Source organism: Sceloporus occidentalis, unplaced genomic scaffold (genome assembly GCF_023333645.1).
Source record: "Sceloporus occidentalis isolate IW3139 unplaced genomic scaffold, rSceOcc1.0.p SCAF_154, whole genome shotgun sequence".
NCBI classification, from domain to species: domain Eukaryota; kingdom Metazoa; phylum Chordata; class Lepidosauria; order Squamata; family Phrynosomatidae; genus Sceloporus; species Sceloporus occidentalis.
In genome coordinates this window covers 1,172,135-1,193,470 of record NW_028317134.1, presented here as the reverse complement: position 1 = coordinate 1,193,470, position 21,336 = coordinate 1,172,135, and the positions used below count along the sequence as shown (strand labels likewise).

At 40.5% G+C, this 21,336-nt stretch overlaps 1 protein-coding gene across 1 annotated transcript in view; it reads right to left on the bottom strand.

The window, feature by feature from the left end:
- LOC149280542 (integrin alpha-8-like) overlaps nt 1-1,754 on the bottom strand; it is a 72,176-nt gene extending 70,422 nt beyond the window's left edge. The window contains exons 1-2 of the mRNA XM_089500399.1: nt 1,570-1,754; nt 122-255 (exon numbers count right to left, since the gene is read on the bottom strand). Of these exons, the coding sequence (XP_089356525.1) occupies nt 122-255; nt 1,570-1,754 (319 nt within the window). The remainder of the gene's footprint in view (nt 1-121; nt 256-1,569) is intronic.
- Nucleotides 1,755-21,336: the final 19,582 nt, after the last annotated feature.

Here is a 21,336-nt window from a genome sequence, read left to right as displayed (position 1 = left end):
AGGCATCCTGGAGTAGTATGTATGTATGGATGCTTTGTAAACCAGCAGAGCAAAAGCATTCTGTAAAGGCATTGAGCATTTGGCATGGAGGCCATTCGGAGATACAGTTATTCATACTTACTGGTTGTATCAAAAGGGATTTGCTTGCATCCATTACTCTCTTTATCTGGAAATGGGCAATAGTACACAGCTCCACCTTCCACTATCTCCGGCTGAGAGGTATTGGCTTTCGGAGCTCCAATCAAGATACTAGCCCTGTAATAATATATATTGCAATTTAATAGATTTGACATAATAGATGGCTACAAAATCATACGCCTCTGCTTCTTCACTAGCACTGGAAAGTACATTTTACTAGTTTATAGTTACACAGTGACATCCCTAATTACCATGAATAAACCCTCAAAGTATTAATGGGCACTGCAACATATAGATAAAAGTTATTAAATGTCCCGTATTATGAAAAATATTATATATCATAAAATATATCTTTCAAAAGGGTCACATTGCATTCTGCACTATTATACATGGCATAATATTACATCCTATGGCTCATGTTACTGAACATTACATCCTGTAGAGCCAATGGAAAAACGAAATGCATGTAGAACAAGATCAAATATAGCATCTTCTACATATCAGATGCCATTTATTTAATTTTCTAATTAATGAAATAGGGAAATAGGGGGAAATTGTCCTAGAGGCACTGTTACAAATTGGAAAATATTGTACGGTATAGTAATATACATTAGATGGACAGTACATCATTTAAAAAGCATAAAATATTGTGTTTCATTGCATATATATATATACAATACTCTCTTACACATATACTATTTGTAAATACAATTGAGCATTGGGTAGAGTGTCTGCTGTAATGATGAGACACCTTGCACAAGTCACTTGCCTCTTTCTTAGGTCCAGTTACTTTCTGAGCATAAACAGATCCTATGGATCAAACATCATATAATCCCTAAAAAGCTATCTACGCATGAGGTGGTCTGCAATGAGTTATCATTGATTCTTTCTGACAGTCCAAGGGTTAAACACTTCTTATTTTTTTAGTATGCCTACCAAGCAGCACTCTGGTTCTCAGCTCTGTCCAGTTTTAGACCAATGTATAGAACTGAATGCAAAGAAGGAATGCAAAGAAGGGATGGCAAACTTTAAACTTTAGTATGCCAGATGGGGGCAAACATGACCTACTGCCTGAGTGACACAGGGCTAGCAAACACTGCACCTACTCATGTGTAAAACAAATGGTTAACATGTATTTATGACATTATTATAATATATGATTATTATTATTGTATTGTTATTATATATTTATTTGAATACCGTGCATACAGTTATTTCTATTAACCAATTTATTGCCGGAATGATTTAAAGGGTCTATCAGCTTAATTACTGTCTCAGTGATGTAGAATCATGTATAATGTATAACGTCATTCTGGGTTGATATTACGGTATATTTTATGTAATTGCACCCTTTGCATGTCCTTTGCAGTTAACTCTTTCCTTACTGCCCTGTCTCCAATTTGTGCAGGTAAGTGAAGAATGGGCACTTACGTCCTGGAGTCAGGCACATAGAAATCCACTGAGTACCCGAAGTAGCTGTCCGCCGGGCCGCTGTACACCGTCACTTTGTCAACTTCCAAGTTAAAGGCAAACAGAGCCGGGCTCAGCATCCCAAGAAGCAGCAGAGATGCAGGTACCGTGTACATGGAATCCGGGCTCCCGGGCTCACACCCCATCATGTCCTGCGCCTTTATCCAACGCTGAGCCGGACGAGTGAGCAGCGCAGAGCACAGGAGCAAGAGGCTGGGAAGCGGCTCAACTCTCACTGACTCCGCTTAGCGCTCAGCCTCCGATCTCAATGAGAGGAGGAGGGGGCGGGTCCCATTCCTACCCCACTGCTCTGCTCATTCCTACCCCACTGCTCTGCTCACTCCTACCCCACTGCTCTGCTCATTCCTACCCCACTGCTCTGCTAATTTCTATTCCCTACCCCACTGGTCTGCTCATTCCTACCCCACTGGTCTGCTCATTCCTACCCCACTGCTCTGCTTATTTGTACCCCACTGCTCTGCCCATTTCTACCTCACTGCTCTGTTAATTCCTATTCCCTATCACACTGCTCTGCTCATTCCGACTCCCTACACCAGTGCTCTGCTTATTCCTGCTCCCTACCTCACGTCTCTGCTCATTCCTATTCTTTTCCCCACTGCTCTGCTCATTACTATTTGTTGACACAGTGCTCTACTCATTCCTACTCCCTACCCCAGTGCTCTTCTCATTGCCATTCCCTACCCCATTGCCCTTCTCATTGCCATTCCATACCCGTTGCTCTGTTCATTCCTGTTCCTTACCCCCACTGCTTTACTAATTCCTATCTCATACCCCCTTCCCTACTCATTCCCTAACCCAGTGCTTGTTGCCTATAGCTCTTCAATTAAGCAGTGTCAGGCTAATGCTCACTGCCAGTAGCAGCTCCAGCACAGGTGGGGAGCTATGCTATCGCCCATGCATTCTATTTTGGTAATCAAGTGATGTAGAAGGAAATTAAACCTATGACTATGTAGTGTGCAAACCAATTCAAAGCGGTTTCAATCAATAGTGTCAATGTTAATGTTATATCAAGATCTAGTCAACTTAAAACTCCAAAGTTGTTAGTTGTACTTCAGCAACTGATATGTGGGAATATTAACCCCAGAGGTGTTACTAGAAACCACAACCCCCAAATCCACCAAGCAACATGTCCAACAGTACCTTTGTCCACAAACAGCTTGTGAGTGCCACATTTACCTCCAAGCAAATTGTCAGTGCCATCTTAGCCCCCAAACAGCTTGTCTGTGCTTTCTATGCCCCCAAACATCCTGCCTGTGCCATCTTTACCCCCAAACAGCATCCCTGTGCCATCTTTGCCCTCAAACAGCCTGTCTGTGCCCCTGTCCACCTCAGGTACCTGCAGGAGTGCTGTGTCTCTATTCCTCCGTGCAGGCATGCATCCAGGAAGTGGATGTTATGTAAGTTCCTGCACACTGGATCAGTCAGGCACCGTGTGCAGCAGGGTAGGGCTGGCACCCCGGGGTCAAGAAATTCCAAGTGGCCTATACTGGCCCCTTGCCCCCTCCAACATATACACTGGCATCATACTGTATGTAAACTTACCCAAACTTACACATTCACGCTTACACATATTCACATGCTTATACTTACATTAACATACACTTACTCACACATACATACATGATAACACACACAAACTGTTACACATACACATGCATGCTCATATACACTAATACATACACACTCATGCAAACACACATACATACAATCATACATACACTTTTACACTCCTACTCACTGGCTAATTATTTATAAATAGACATGAATAGTTTATTTTTATAAATTAACAAAATGCAAAGTTCTTCTAGATACACTTGGACACAGTTATTTAAGGAGTTTGGCAGGTAGGTTGTTCCAAACAAACCCAGTTCTTCTGTGGATTTAGGCAGACCCAGTTGCTTCTCTCTCTCTTGATGTAATTCCAGACAGACTCAATGATGTTGAGATCAGGGCTCCATGAGGGCCATACTGTCAATTCCAGGACTCCTTGTTCTTCTTTACACTTAAGATACTTCTAGTTGTATGTTTGGGGTTGTTGTGATGCTGCAGAATACATTTGGGGCCAGCCAGTTGCTTTCCTGATTGTATTGCATGATACCTTCAGGGAAGCACAATTTCTGTACTTTTCAGTATTGAGTAGACCATTAATTCTGACCAAATCCCTAATTACGTTTGCAGAACTGCAGCGCAACGTGCAAGGAACCTCCACCACGCTTTACTGTTGTCTGCAAAATCTCATTCTTGTACTGCTCTCCAACCCTTCGGCAAACAAACTGGCTTATGCTGCAGCCAAATAAAAACTCATCAGTCCACAGCACCTGCTTCCGTTTCAGTTAATGATTGTGTTTCAACTTACATATTAAATTGATGATCATTAGCACCTGTTTGGTATAATTATTTAATCAGACACCTAACCACAGTAACTCCTGACTTTCGGCAAGTGTACTTAGAAGAATTTGTGCTGTTTTGAAGGCAAAGATTGGTCACACCAAATACTGATTTTATTTAGATTTTTCTTATGTCCGCATTTTGTTAAATGATAAAAATAAACTATTAACTTGTCTAATTTTGCAAAAAAATCTTACTTTACAGCATTTTTACACCTGCCTAAAACATTTGCACAACACTGTATTTAAGTATACAGTGTATTGTGATTCATCTCAAAACAGCATTGTAAAGCTCCTTTGAGCAGAACCTCCCTTGCCCTGTGTTTCTGTAAAACTAAATTATGTGATGTACTACTTGTTATGTTCTGTGTACCCATTGTTCCGTCGCAAACACATCAGGAGACACTAGAAATGTCAATGATTATTTTTAGGAAAAAGGACATACAGGGAGGGTAAGGCCCATCCTGTGTAGGGCTGCTACCTTTTGCTGAGCCATTTCCATGGCATTCTTTGAAAGGTTTTGCCTGGTGTGTGGCCATGGGTGTAATTTTACCAGTGACAGCTAAAATGTTTTGTTTAGTAGTGAGAGTTGAGGGACATGAGAGAAAGGAAAAGAGAACATTGAGAGAGGGAGAGAAAGAGGTGAAAAAGAAAGGAGAGGAGGCGGAGGAGAAAAGGGAGAAGATAGAGAAAAGACCGGCAAACAAGAAAAGAGGACATCGTAGAAAATGGAGGAAAGGAAAAAGAGAGGCGAGAGAATAAAGAAACAATATAAAACAGAAAATAAAGACAGCGGATAGAGAAAAGAGTGAGAGAGGAGAAAAGGAGGAGGAGGAGAAAAGGAAAAGTAAGGACAGCACATGTCCACCCCACTGTGTGTCATGGTGAGCAGACACAGAAAGTGAATGTATTACTATTTATTGTTTTATATAGTGCCTTGATATTCCTCATCGCTGTATGATGGGTAGAATGACAAGTAGTACATCACATAACAATTACAGAAACGAGAGGTAAGGAGGGCCCTTCTCAAACAAGCTCACAAACCATGCTGATGTTGTTCCTCCCTCCACATGCTATCCAGTCTATGTTTCAGCTAAGTGTGATAATCAATTGCTTTCTCTTGCCTAAAAGGCTGCCCAGTTCCCCTTCTGGGGAACGTGGACTCACACGGCCATCGACCTAGAAATTTCCTGGGACATAAAGAGGTAAATCTGGGACCTACTTCTTTAATAAGGAATTTCCCAGGTAAAACCTGGACATGTGGCAACCCTATTTCTGTGCCAGGTTGAAAGTGTTGTTCCAATGATTCCAAGCTAATATTAGGGTAGTAGCTATTAAATAAATTCTTTTTTTATTTTGATATTTTACAGAAAATCCGTCTGCTTACCAAGCAGCCTTGTCCAGGAATGTATCAAAGTACCGTACATTCAGTAATTTAAGCAGAGGAAGTTCTGAGTGCTTTGTGGGAAATAAGGAAGACCTTAAGTCAAAATTGAGTTAATATCTAATATTCACTTCCCCTGTTTAACTTGTTGAGAGCATTCCACGCACACCATTATTATGCCTCGCCATTAGTAGAATAGCATTAGGGAATATTGATTTTTTTTGTTGTAATTGCTAATTTAGTAAAACAACTCAGATAAGTGTCACTTGGTCCAGGGAAATACCCTACTTGTGAATAATACACTATCTTAGAGAAACCACTTAGCAATTAGTGGTATTTAAAATTGTGTTTTCTGTGTATTAAGATTCTCATGGAGTTAATGTAGGTTATCCTACCTTCCAACACTTTACAGATAAACGTTTTTAAATATACTCTGTGTGATATATATATATATATATGTGAAGTACTAGAGCAGGGGCGTTTAAGTTTTTTCTGCAGTGGGCCACTTCATCAGAATTGTATCCGTGCGAGGGCTGCACTCATTTTTCACTGTGAGAAAATATGGCCTTTAATAAGATATGCAGATTAAAAAAAAAGTAAATGACACAAAACCTTTACTTTTCCTCTCACTGATTTCTGGGACTAGAAAGTTTTGTGACTACAAATTCAGGATTCTGGATACGTAAAAATAAAATAGTTCTATTTATTTTAGGGATGTACTAAAATGAAAATTCTGGACCAAAACCGGAAATTCAGGGTTCACTTAGCCGAAACTGAAAATGACCCCCCACACACTTTTAATAAAAGTAAGTTACACACCAAAATTGTACAAAAAATTATATATTATGATTGTTAACAGCAATCTCAGGCAAACCCAGATTCCAGCATGTACTGGTTGGCTGGGCATTGTATTTTTTGTCCAATTTTAGTGTGTAACCATGCTTTTATTAAAAGTAACACACCACAAAAAAAAATCAACAATATGACTTGGCATGATAAGAGTGTGATTGCTAACAGCAAACACACTCTTTTATACCCAGACAACCAGTAAATGTTGGAACCTAGGCATGATGGGACTGTGATTGCGGCTAGCAGATTGCTGTTAGAGGTTAGCAATCACACTCCTATCATCCCAAGTCAGCCAGTACATGCTGGTACAGGGTGGCTGTAAGTGCAGACCCCATACTGCTGGCAGCATCAATACAAAAGGGGGCAGCTAGCCAGGTTTCAGCATGTACTGGCTGACTTGGCATGATAGGAGTGTGATTGTTAACAGCAATCACAGTCCCATCATGCCTAGGTTCCATCACTTACACATCTATGCTATCACACACACACAAATTCATTCATTCACAGATTCATTCCCTCAATCAGGCATACTCATTCAAACACCCTCCCCCACCCCCTTACCTGCACTACAGCTCTCTCAATGCCGATCACAGACTTCAGCAGGGGGCGCGGCCTCCCTCGTTCTCCCCACAGAGGAGGCAGGACTGGAGCAGAAAATAGACCGTCCCACAAGTAAGCAGCAGGGCTCTTGTGATCCTGGCTGCCGATCTCACGCGGGCCGCACCTCGAGGTCCCGCGGGCTGCATGTTGGACGCCCCTGTACTAGAGCGACCATATATGCTATAAATATGTCTCATTGTACAGATCAGTAACCACAAGCTGTTTGTGTCCCTGATACCTATGCTCTTGTCAACCAGGTAGGGTTTCATTTGAGAAGATGCTTGTTTACCATCACACTAAAAGTAGGTTTAATGTCCTGCCGAGCCATTCATAGAAACATTCTGGAGGGCCTGGTAAAGCTTGTAGACCTTCAGCATTGTTGACATGAATGTTTCTTCCAGTAATCCATCATAGCTTCCTTGACATATATACCCTCCTATGCAGTTTTATGAAAAACCATGAAACTTCTTTCTGAAAATCTGTTGTAGATGTTGATAGAATTGCTGTCAAGTGTAACATTTTCCAAATTATAATATTTTGTCACTGTTTACAAACACATGTTGCCCATGTCTGGTTTATATATTACCTAACAGAGTTTAACTTTAGAAACCGAACCAAACATCGACGGCAGAGGTACAAGGAAAAATTGAGTAAGTGTAAATCAATAGAATGATCCTGATTACTCCACTTTTGCCCCAGACATTTTTTATCTAACATCTTAGACTGAAAAGGCTATTTGATATACAGTAAGTAACAAGTGAGGTGTGTTTGAACAGTGGTCTATGGTATGAGTGGTGAACCACGTCTCTGAATGTCCGAGTTTGTACCTTAGTGGGTGAGTGTCTTAAATCAGTTTAGTTTGAAGGGGTAGAGAGGAGGGGGCACCAGAGGAATAGTTCGCACAGGGCGCCACAACACCTAAGGCCGGCCCTGTGCAGAGCTTTGTGCAACTGCGCACAGGGGTCTTAGTTGATCCCCCTGGAACCTGCAGAGCCAGCACTGGACACATGTCCTGCACAGCAAATAACTGGGGGGTGGGGAAAGGGGCAAATACATATGGGGCATTCTGCTGTATCCTTCCATGCTTTTGCACTGGAGACCACAAGGACATTTAAAGGGACCACCGAAGTATCACATGCATAAAAGTGCGTATGATGGCTGGAGTGTCCCTTTAACATTTGGAGCTAATGACATAGTTTGAAAATAAGTATGTTTTAATTCTGCATTATTCATGTAAAGGCATCAACAGAAATGAAAATGTGCTCTTGGACAGAAGATCAATAGCTTTACATTCAATATGCTCAAGGTACAGAGAAAAGTATTGTCAAAACATAGACCTTCATTGTCAAACTGGTGACTGTAGTAACCCTTCATTCAATAATCCATTATTAAAAAGGCATAAACCACATAGATCTACAGCAATGATCCAATTGCTTTTTTTACACAAAAAACAGGTTTATTGCATTGAGTAAGTGTTGTCCCAACTACTCAACAACAGTTACAAGTAGACAAATTAGTAATCAAATCACATTGTCCTTTATTCTCTTCCAAATTGTTGTACTCAAATCCTCCACCCTATCAACTAAGCCGGTTTCATTGGTTTTGACACTAGTCAAAGAACATTAGGAGTTTTGCAGATCACTGGGAACATTCTGCTTAATGCAATTTGCCGACACCAAGAATAAATGCAACAGACATGGTATAAAGTCCTGTAGTGAGATAGGTTACATGAGCTTTTACCCCCTCACCATCTCAACCTATAGCAGTGCATACATTGTCATGTCTACTAATATAATGTATTTTTGTATTTTGTTCAACCCTTTGTTTTCTCCTCAATTAAAGTAACAGAATTGAATTGAATTGTGTAATACATTTACTTTTGCTTTTATTAGAAAACAAAATTGTATGTATAAAAAATGCTCAGACCCGACTGCCATGTAAAAGTGGCCAGTAAAGGTACTGTAGCTTTTCCAAGCGTGCCGGCATTCTTCAGAAATATGTGTTCCAGTCATTTAACTTTTGGAATGGGGAGATCTGTTCTATCGCACACTACCATGGCTGTCGCTATTCCTAGCATTTAAACACAGACACAGTTGTATTTCATTTATTAAAACTGCCTACCGCTTGTGCTTTCCATTATTTTTCAATCAGTGTAATTGCTTCGGAGATGATTGGTTTAAAATGAAGCAACTACAGTATTTTACTTCAGCGAAGCTGAGATCTGTAGCAAAACTAATGTGACACTTACATGCTCTTGCAAAAAAATGACATTTCTATTCAACCTATGGCCAGCCACATCCAGCCTTGTCTCCCATGTGGTTAATCTGCCCCCCTCCATAATAGCAGAGCCAGAATATAAAGCCTTGGTAGCCTATGTATTGTAACAATATAGCCTAATTGTGGAGGGCCTGATCCCTGGCGGTCAAGTATAGAGATTTAATGGCATGTAGTGCTGGAATATGAATTCATACACCGGCATTTCCTGCCAAGTGGAAACAGAATTGTTTGTGTGATTGAATACTCCATACCCCCTTGTTATATTCTATGCATGGTTGGTTGGTTTGGGAACATCCTCTGCTGCCCCCTCGCCCCAAACAGCTGACCCTTTGCTGGTCTTCAGTATTTGCCCCTGTGTCCTCCTGCAGCCTTGGGCCCTACAATGCTTAACTGGTTATCTGGGACAGTATACTTTTTACTGTTTCTAGTAACGGGAATAACAAAAAAGGAAGAGTAATTAAACAGGAACTAATAATCCTGCAGATCCAGCGAGCAGGAAGTTAATGCTCCCATATTATAAACATAATGAGAACATGTATAGAGCTGCCCTGCAGTATGTGGGATTTATAAACTCGCAGATTGCTTAAGCCATGTCGAGTACCACCATGTGAAGTATTTATGTGTCCTGGAAAAATGTCTAATGTGTTCACGCTTCTAATACACATATATTCCTTTTTTTAATTTGTAACACTGGGATGTAAAATGTAGTATTTGGGGGGAAACAGTGTCCTGTATGATCTGCATCCCCCAATCCATTGGCAAAAAGATAAATGGAATACATTTGGCGATAGTTGGTATACTGTCGTTTTTACCAGCGTTCTCCCATCTTTGGGATGGTTCTTTTTTTTTATTTGATTTATTTACCCTAAAACGCCTTCAATTTGAATGAAGTACTAATAAAGTACTTCAGACAGAATGGTCAAGTTAATTTATGTTTGCCTCAGATGTTCTTGTAGTTAGAATCAACTAAAGCTTGCAATAACATTTTTATTTGGTGACACCTGTAGACCATTCCACATTCTCCATTTCACTAGGAGGCACTTGGCTTTTCCTTTCAGATGTCTAATGAACTTCTGAAGAAGAAAAAAACACTAATTGTAAACATATTGAGATCTTATTTACTTGAACAACTGCTGTTAACCAGTGATGGAAGCCATGGGGTAATAATGGGCGCACCTGCACTTCCCAAGTGTGTGAAACTGAGAAGCTGTGGAAACAGAGTTAGACGATTATAGATTGAGTCCAGTACTTGGCCTTCACTAAACGGTACAATGTCCACAACATGATTTAGGTGAAAGGTTTTATGTAAACGATCAAAACGTTTACATTCAACAGATAGTACCAACCTGTCTCTTCGTGGGAACAAATCTACATGCTGTATTCTAACACGATTCACGAACACGTGGATAGTAACCAACATTCCCACCTACAATGTTGGAACAAAATGTGGCAGAGGTGTGGACGGATCTGTCACTTGATAATTTTCAAACCCCCCCCCCATTGTAATAATCCTACAAAATTTGCTGATGTTCTATAAATAAAACGAACCGGTAATATACACGGCATTGGAGGGCAGGGGAATTGCAGGAAAATGCGCGCTGTCACTGTTGCAACTTTACTTATCAGCCAGGAAAGCAACGCTTAGCAGCAGAGGGCATGAAGAACACGGATAACTTGTTGGTAAAATGCATTGGCTTTCCTCCCACTCAGGTACAATTAAGACTGGGTAGGCGGATAGCCCAGGGCCTTATGTTTAAAGACAACTACTTTCTACTTCATGGGTTCTCACTGACCTCCTCTCTCTCAGAAGCTGAAAAGCCCAGCTTTTGACTCAAAGAATATAGCTGTAGTTGTCCTAAATGCAGCAGAGGAGAGCATATGGTGGTGGAGACTCCGATCCACAGCGATGAGAAGAAGGAAAGAGATGAAGGTGGCAGCACTGTCTCAGGAAGGGATGTGGGATTATTAAAGTGTCATAGCCTCAATAGGACAAACCGGTGGCGCTCACTTGCTGAGTTACACACCTCAGTGATTAATTGCTGAGAATACACTGGTTAAAATACTCTACGGAGCTTTATACTCCTTCATCTTGGGTAATAGTCAGTCTATCTCCAGGGGACAAGGAAATGTCCCAATAACCACTGCTGCTTGCTAGGTTTCAACTCCCGGCATGGCTTGTTGGCCAACAGCAGCTGAGCATGTTAAGATTAGTAGTCCTGCAGGTCTCTTTTCTACCCATGAGACGGGATCTACTGTTTAATTTGCAGCCACATATAATTCTAAGAGGGGTCTCTGCTAATAAACAGCAGAGCATATGCTAGCTTTCTAATTAAATTTGATTTGATTAAAGCACCGAGGGGCAATAACATTTTTGTAGCGGAGACCTGTGGTTTATTCATGGGGTTATATTTGTATCATGCCTGTCATGACTAAAATATTTGAAATCTTATTCAGTGAAGGAAAATTGGGGAAATTTTGCAGTGAAGTAAATGTTCGAAATGTTTGCAATAATGTCTAAGCTACATAAATACCGAACTGTTTGTCTTTCTTATGTTACACAGGAAGCAGTAACTCTCTCCTTTGGTGCATTTTCTGAAATACAGTTTCTGTAGAAAGTTCTGTATACATATTATTGTATATTCCCCCAAACCCTCCATGTTCCATTTCCAGATTAACCTGAATCAACATGATTATTCCTCCTCATTAACATACCTCTCAACAGTCTCGGTTTTCACAGAAGGGTCATGATTTTTTAGTAATTTTTTTTTCAGTAATTTGTTAGGGCAGCTGACCCACTGTCGCGATTTTGTAGGCAGTGGGGAGCATGGGCTGGCGGGGAGATCCTTTGAGGAGCTGTTGCTGCACAGACCTCCATTGCAGTTCCCTCGTGGGCTCCTCGCTAGCATTGCAAGGTGGCTATTTGTCTAAGGTGGGTGACAACCATAACTGGAAACTTTATGCCTCCGGCTACTCGGAGCCCCCGGGATGCGGGCAGGGAGTCCCGCTGACATCATTGGGCGTTCCTGCTATTTAAGAGGGAAATAGGCGGTGAGTGGGGAGCGTCAGAATGCCGCTCCGGCGAACATGGAGTTTTCCAGGCAAAACTCTGAGAGTTCCCAGGCCACAACTGCTATCCTTCTTCCAGAGCTAGCCCTGCCATCTTCTGGGGCCAAATTCACCCCTCTCTAGGTCTTGATATTCCTCCAGCACAGGTCTTCCCATCTGAAAACCTGAAATGCGCTAAATCTCTATTGCTGTGTTTCTTACCATGCCAGGGAAAACCTATAGTCCAATAACAATGCATATACCGGTATATTAAATATAGGGTTAATGTTTGATATGGCTACAATCCTAAATGACATTCACAAATATCATATTTTCCATTTCTATTAAACCAAGAAAATGAGTGCCACGTCTCATGGAACTGTTAATGTGTAATACACAATTCAGTTACATGATACAACCTCATTATCTTTGTTCATTGAGTAAACAGGTGATGTGTGGAGCTGTGTGTAAAAAAAACATCACGTTTATTCACGTTCTCTTTATTGAATTGTTGACTGTTCCTTTCTAATGATGCCAAACATACAAATGATTCATGTTACTGCATCTAGAAAATTGCTGAGTTGTGAATAATCAGAAAGATAAATTATTGATCTCCTTTTCCGTCCTGTCCTTCATAAAATACACACTCTTGTTAATAAAGCTCTAGGAAGTTGTCTTTGTCTCTTGGGAGAATGTATTGACAAACCATTTGTTCAGAGTAAACTGAGATCAAAGAGCTTGTGGCAGGAGGGTGAGAAGTACTGGGCGCGTGATGACATCCCATCTTAACGGAGAACGTATGGATACCAAATCAGAAGAAGCGTTTCCCATTTTGTCTACACAAAAAGCAACAAATTCCTTCATGGTCATTAGGTCCCATGGTAGAACAGTCACAAGGTCATCATTGTTTAAATGATTAAAACACATGCTTCAACAGAGATTGTCACATCTTACTCAAAATATATGTATACGTGACCATATACTCCATGCACGGATTACTGGTTAGCCAGGATCACTCGCTTTGAATGTATCCCAGGGATCCCAAATGGACATACCATTTCACAGCAGATTCATTTCACCCATCTAGCCCATATGTGGCTAAATTCTCTCTCCACTATTTCCACTATTACATCTACATGTCTGAGACTCTAGTTTTAGATTATAACGTATTTTCATACCATTCTTTCTTATTCGAAATATGAATCCCTCCTACTCGTTTAACCCAATTATAAATCCTAATATTTCTATCATATTTTTCTTTCCTTCAAAAGCTATGATTTGGGATCTCTCCGGAATATCTATCGTCTGCTGTAGAGGAATTTCCAGTACAAGCAGAACTAATCTCATAATGTTATTCTGTTGAAAAATGAAGACGTTATGAAATATTTATAAAACATATAACTGGCTGCCCCTGTGTCTGATGGGGTCTCCTAGGTTTTTGTGGAAGGGTAATAGGAGTCAGTTCTTCCCTATCATGGATGTCTGTATCCATTGCACTACACTTCAAAAGGTCTTTCCTGTAAATGGGTTCAGGTCTACTCTGTAACATTCATTGAAGTCAAACACAGGTAGATTATGTATTCAGATATGTCGTAATCCATATAAAATGCACAGCTTTTCCTGCTTAGAGCCACGTCTTTAATACGAAGGGCATGCTTTACTATCATTAGACCAGCGCTGCGTTTGCCTCTGATGTTGCCAATAACTGAATTTCTAAGTAAAGTCTCGCAGGATTCCATCGTAATATTTTTATTTGTATCGGGTAAAAGGTCCAAGCGTGGGATTTGTGGAATAATCTATTTCAGGTGTGATGGCACTTCAAACGCATGGTGCAGTCTTATTCTCTACCCGCCCCAAAAATATTGGAGGAGGGGGGGAAAAAGGACAAAAAGGAAATCTAAAATGCTTTTGACAAATCAGAAGTCCCACGGAGTAGTAAACATCAAAGAATCACATTTGGACCTTCTATCTGGAGAGCAGATGCCCTTCAAGAATGTAAAAGAAAGTGATCTCCAGCTTTTTCCTATATTTTCACATGGTCAGAAAGATTTTACCATATACATTCAATAACGTGGCATAATAAGTAACATTATTATATATTTTTTAACGTACAGGCTATAACTTTATAGTAGTGTTTAAACTATGATCAAGCCCAAAGTAAACCGTATTTAAATGACGTCAATAACAGGCTGATAATCTAACATAAAGATGTTAAAAGTAATATAATGGTCTAATGAACACAGGAAGGGGGGAGGGCATGGCTGTTCCTTTCATCCTGTTAATATATAGCACCCTCTGTGGTGGATAAGTAGATCAACCTGCCAGCAGAAGTGGTTGAGGTTAATAAAGTAAGGGGATTTAAACATGCCTAGGATACGCACAAGAATATCCTTAAAATAAAAAACAAGACCAAAGTCAGAATAAGTCAGCAGGAAACTAGCAGATCATGTGGGCTAAATGGGCTCTTATGTGTCTTCAATTTCTAGTACATATCAGACTATAGCAACTGTGTTGATTACAAGGGATAGCGGCAAAAACTTCTTAATATTAAATTGATCAAGACATAATATGTTTGTTTTGAGACTTATTTTCCACTTAAAATAAATATATTTTACAAATAAAATTGGTTACAACGTAAATAATAAAATGGGTTAAACTGTGATGTCATCATTGAGATTACATACACTCACAGAGGCAGATAGGCTATTCTTGGACTGTTAGGACACATGGGAGAAATATACCGTATTTGCTCGATTATAAGACGACCCTGATTATAAGACGACCCCCCAAAATCTGAATATTAACTTAGGAAAAAAAGAAAAAGCCTGAATATAAGACGACCCTAAAGGAAAAAAGTTTTACCAGTAAATGTTAATTCATGTAAACTATTTTTTTAAATAAAAGCTATGATTGAGAAAAATATTTTTTTTGTTTTTATTTCCTTGTATTTTCCAACCTGTCCCCCAGTTACGCACATCTGCCCCCAGGCTTGCCACACCAATATGGCACTGTGGCCCATGATATGCCTTTTAACCCTCTATATGCCACTGTGCCCCATGGTATGCCTTTTGACCCCCTATGTGCCACTCTGCCTCCAGAAATGCCTTATACCCCTATATCCCATTCTGGCATTTAGGGGGTTAAAATGCATATTATGGGGCAGAGTGGCATATAGGGAGGTATAAGGCATTCCAGGAGGCAGAGTGGCATTAAGGGAGTTAAAAGGCATTGTATAGAGCACTCTGCCTCCAGAAATGCCTTATACCCCTATATGCCACTCTGGCATTTAGGGGGTTAAAAGGCATATTATGGGGCAGAGTGGCATATAGGGAGGTATAAGGCATTTCAGGAGGCAGAGTGCTCTATTAAATGCCCCCTTAACGCCACTCCAGAAATGCCCTATGCCCCCATTTAACACACACACACACACACCCTATACCCCCATTTAACTAACACACACACACACACACACACACTCTCTCCCCCCCCCCTCTCACCCCTCTCTTCCCTCTCTCCCCTCTCAGCCCTCTCTTACCGGTGCTTCCAGCTGGGGCAGCAGGTTGACGTCGCCTTCCGCTGCAGCCGGAAGGAGGTGGAGTTGGCAGGGGGGGTTTGTATGCGTCCGTCGCGTATACTTTCCCCGGCTGTCAGAGATCAGAGTTCCCCGCACCGGTGCGGTTCCGGTGCGGGGAACTCTGATCTCTGACAGTCGGGGAAGGTCTACGCGACGGACGCAGACAACCCCCGCTGCTAGCCACACCTCCTTCCGGCTGCAGCGGACGTTGTCTACGCGAATCGCGTAGACGTCAACCCGCTGCCCCGGCAACACAGCAGGAAGCACCGGTAAGTGTGTATGATGGGGGGGGGGTGAGACAGGAGGATCCAGGTCCCCTGCAGCGGTGCGGGGGATCTGGATCTTAGTCTCCTAATCAGACCTCTATTTGAGGTCTGATTAGAAGACGACCCCGATTAGAAGACGAGGGGTATTTTTCAGAGCATTTGCTCTGAAAAAAACCTCGTCTTATAATCGAGCAAATACGGTAGATCAATTGCTTATAGAACTTCTCTTTTTTCTAATCTTATTTAAATATTTAAGAAGATCATAAAAAAAATACAAGGAACTTTGGCAGCTAAGCAAAATGTTTTTTTGTTTTTCGGCGTGTCTTTAAATCTGTGAAAGCTTTGGATGAGATATGGGATATGTCAATATGTTAACTTTTCTTTTTACTGATGAAGTAGGTAGACACACAGAACTTTAGCAGATGTATCCCTGACTCTGCTGGAAGGAAGTGAAGTTATGATATGGATACGCTTAGAGAATATGTAACAAAAACCTTAAAAAGCAATCAACAAAGAAAACAAAGAGAATCCTCAAATAATCCCCCATCTGCCCATAACACTGCCCAGGTCTCAATTCCTGGCTTCACCTTGGAGATAGGAGACAAGGAATTGTTAGAAATAAAATAGGATCCAAATTATAAAGATTTACTTTAAGAACTCATCTAACAGAACACTTTATTATTCTGATCGTGATGGTGCTGTATAAATCAATAAATAATAATAATAATTGGATCCAATAAAAACAAATGTACATTCTTGAATTCTAGAATGATAGTTGGACTATAACTCTTCAGATGTTAATCTGGATTAGCAAATGGTTTGTGATAGACAATATAGAGTATATTTATCACATATATTGCTACTCCTTACATGGTTTGAGGTCCACAAGTTATGTTGAGGGACTCTATGAAATGATTGACATTTTTTTTTTTTTTTAATATTTACTGTTTGAGAAGAGAAGTGCCTAAACACTATTCATCCAGTTAAAAATGAGTCTCATTAAGTGATTATAAAGTCTTTATACACCAGACCAAATAAATAAAACAACAATAACAAACAAAAAAGCTTTTGTTTTCTCATTTCCAAATGGCAGCGAGCTTCCCGTAAAAAAGCAAACAAAGCATTACCAAAGCTGGACAAACCAAAGAAAATAAACTGAGCCGCGCGTTAATAAAAATCTCTTCTCTCTCTCTCTTCTTACTCGCAACCTTTTTCTCTTTTTCTGTCGGTACCCTACAGTTTCTTTCTTGATGTGAATGGTTGGTGGGGCCCAGACCTCTGTTTTGTTTTAATGCCAAGAATTGTGGGTCGGCATCTGCAGGGGACTGGGACTACCGTGTTTCCCCGATAGTAAGACACCCCCGATTGTAAGACATATCGGGAGTTTCAGAGAGGTCAGCTAATATAAGCCGTACCCCGAAAGTAAGACATATGTCTTACTTTCGGGGAAACACGGGGGGATTTGCCTCCAGTGCCCTCCCCCTCCGACTGAAGAGACAGCGCCGTTTTGATCAGTCTGCCGACAGGTGTCACTGGCTCTGTGTCCTCCCGGAAAAAGGTCAGTGCTGGTCATACAGAGAGAGACCAAGGAGGGGGAGGGGGGTGTGAAGAGATTCTCTGCAGCTCTTATTGTAACCGCAAGATGCAGCTGAGGAGGACTACAAGTCCCAACATACCGGGCTGTGTGGGCTTACAGTTCTCCTCTGCTGGAGCAGCAATAATGTTTTCCGTGGTCCATCCATGTTAATTTTATGGTTAAAACAAAAAATTCGACAATTTTTTCCCAATATAAGACATACCCCGAAAGTAAGACATAGTGGGGCTTTTAGGGATAAAAAGAAAGTAAGACACTGTCTTACTTTCGGGGAAACACGGTAGGTGCTACCGTGTTATACAAAAAGTGTAGTACTCTTGGAGGTTGTAACCAAGAATAATTCTGTTCAAATCCAAATAAAAATAATATACAGTAATTTGCAGTTATTTTTTATTAGTTAACAAAATGCAAAGTGAACAGGAGTAAAATCTAAATCAAATCCGTATTCGGTGTGCCCTCAAAATTGCATCAGTTCCTCTATGTACACTTGCAGAAAGTCAGGGGTTTTGTGGGCATATACTGTAGTTAGGTGTTTGATTAAACAATTATACCAAAGAGGTGCTAATGATCATCATTTAATATGTAGATAGAAACGAAACCATTAACTGAAACAGATACAGCTGAGTAGGAGGAATAAAACTGGGTGAGGAACAGCAAGACGAAGAACAGCAGCAAGACACAAGGTAGTTATACTGCATGAGCAAGGTCTCTCCCAGGCAGAAATTTCAGGGCAGAGAGAGTTGTCAGATGTTCCAGATGTGCAATGCGCGGGGCCGTAGATAAAATGGTCGACCAAGTATAGTTAGTGCAGCTGATGAAAGAAACATAATGATTAATTCCCTTCACAATCTGAAGATCTGAAGATCAGCAGTACCATCAACTCAATATTGGCAGAAAACAGTTGGACCTGGTAAACCCATCTACTGTCTGGAGAAGTCTGGTCCGAAGTGGTCTTCATGGAAGGCTTGCACCAACAATCTATACCTCCAATGTGGAAACAAGGCCAAGAGACTGAACTTTTCATGAAAACACAGGATTGGTGTGCAGAGAATGGCAGAAAGTGCTCTAGATGGATGTGTTTTGAATGTATTTGAAGGCAGTTTGTTTGCTGAAGGGCCGGACACAGTGAAGCATGGTGGAGGTTTCTAGCAAAGTTGGGCTGCATTTCTGCAAATGAAGGTGGAGATTTGGACAGAATTACGTACAGGCAGATACTTATCCATAATGCAATACCATCAGCGAGTTATCTGATTAGCCCAAGTTAATTTTGCAGCAAAAAAATCCCCAAACACTCAGCCAAAGTCATTAAGAACTATCTTCAGAGTACAGAACAAGAAGTCCTAGACGTAATGGTATGGCCCCAGAAAGAGCTGATTAGAGCATTGTTAAGTCTGTCAGGGATAACAAGAAAGAGAGAAGCAACTAAGGTGGTCTAAATCCACAAAGGAACTGTGGTGAGTTCTCTCAGAAAACCTACCTGCCAAAGAATTGATGCTATTTTGAAGGCAAAATATTGATTTTATTTGGATTTTTCTTCTGATCACTCACTTTGCATTTTGTTCAGTGATAAAAATAAAATTAACATTTCTATTTCTGAACGCATGCTCACTTTACAGTATTTTTTCATACCTGCCTAAAACCTTTTTCACAGTACTGTACAGTATATATATATATATATTATGTTCCAATATACTGTATAAGTTTCTTGAAAGTAATGACTTACTGTTCAAATACATCTCCTGCTCACTAAGAAGCATGTGAGCTATACTCCCCACCAGTCACTCAATAGTGGTGCATAAAATGGGGCCATGGAGGGTTTGTGCTAAAGGTATTTATTTAGGTACTTGCTCCCAAACATATGTGATTTTATTTATTACATTAAATGCATTTATTTAAGTACAAAGTATATTAATATGCGTTATCCATTGGAGATGCTGTATGGGACACTGGAGTAAGATTAAATTTGACAATGTTGAAAATTGCCAACATCTTTTAGACACATTAAGACATACTAGTAATGAAGAAGAAGAAGAGGGCCCTGCCATTGCAAGCTTACCTAATTCTATTGAATTCTGTATTATTCATACATACTTTTTGATACAAAATTCCAGATGCAAAGGTTCTAACAAATGCAGTTTTCCTCAATGGAAATGGACCCATTAATCTTTCAGATGCAGATCTAATACGACATTTGTGAGTGTACAGTACATGAGGATGGTCAGTTCCAGTTCTGTCTTGTAGTTGATGGAAGATAAGGAAGGCTTTGACCTGTGAGGTTCATATCAGGTTCATATTTACAGAAAGCGTAATTAAACAGAGAGCACAAGATGGAAACTGAACATTAGCACTTGGCACAGCTATTAAATCATTCAGATAAATACTCTGCAAAGCTCTAGACTAAAACGACAAGGTTTCAGAGCTTCCTCCTTGCAGATAAGAAGCCAGGAAATTGTTGTCTTCTATTGTTAATTTAATTGATGTCCATGAGCCATATTTATAAAGAGCTGATGTTCTAAATGTAGAGTGAAAACCATGGCATCTAGTAGAATTTAACTAGTTATTGTCCCAACAAGGTTGAGGCTTGTGAATTTTATTTAGAAATTGAGTATTTCCTGCTTTTCCAGGACTCCTTGTTCTTCTTTATGCTGAAGATAGTTAATGAAATAGGCAAGGTAGGCAGCAAGGGCAAAGAGCTTTGCGGGGGCAACTCCTCTGTGGTGGATTGTACAGGCAGCTGCCCTTAGTTGGTTGATGCAAGGTGAGCCCCCTGCCGATGACCAATAGAGTGGCTCTTACGGACCTTTAAATCCCAGCGCGATCTTACGGATCCCCGTATTAAGTTTATTAACCCCTGCTATACCACAGAAGTCTGTCTACATTTTAAATTGATAATCGTTAGAACGTGTTTAGTATAATTGTTTAGTCATACACCTAACTATATGCCTACAAAATCCTTATCGTTATGGAAGTGTTCCTAGATTAATTGATAATTCTAGATTTATTACACTTAGCGTTGAAGGCGTAGGTAATGCTAAACACAACACCTGTACTTTATATTCGCCAGTGTATACTCGGTCCCAGATGTATTCATGTAAACAATGGACATGTGGCAATGTCATTCTGCTTTCACTAAATACATTCCGTGTCACAACCTCACCCCTCCTTCCTTTGAAGTGTACACTTTATTTGTATTTCTCTCCTCATTCTTATCTATGTCATCATCTGCTGTCCCAGTTGTCTGTCTGGCTTTTTTGTTGCTTCTTCTAACAAATGCTATTTTGGGTAAAATTAAAAGGTACACCCCAGTATGTATTTTAATGCATATCATAACAGTGTCATTTTAAAATAATGTTTTCTCCCCTTAAAAAGCACAGAGGGGTTCTGCAGAACCCCTCCTATGCATTTGCACTATGTCCCCCAACGCCCCAGCCTAGGCTTGCATTAGGTGTTATGCCGGATACATCTTGTGCTTACCGGTGCACCAACCAGCGCTGACTTGTGTGAGAATACAAGCCTAACAAGAAATCCCTCCCGATGCATGCACAGAAAGTGCTTCCACTGGTTTCAATGGGAGGGTTTTCCTGCCAATAACTTCTTTCTGTAACTTCACCCTGATATTTATTGGTCATATTTCTCATATTACCTGAAAAGACTGCAGATCTAAGGGTCTATTTCTAATACACTACAAATCATTTTCCATTTGAACACTGTAGCCTCATCACTTTGTACCA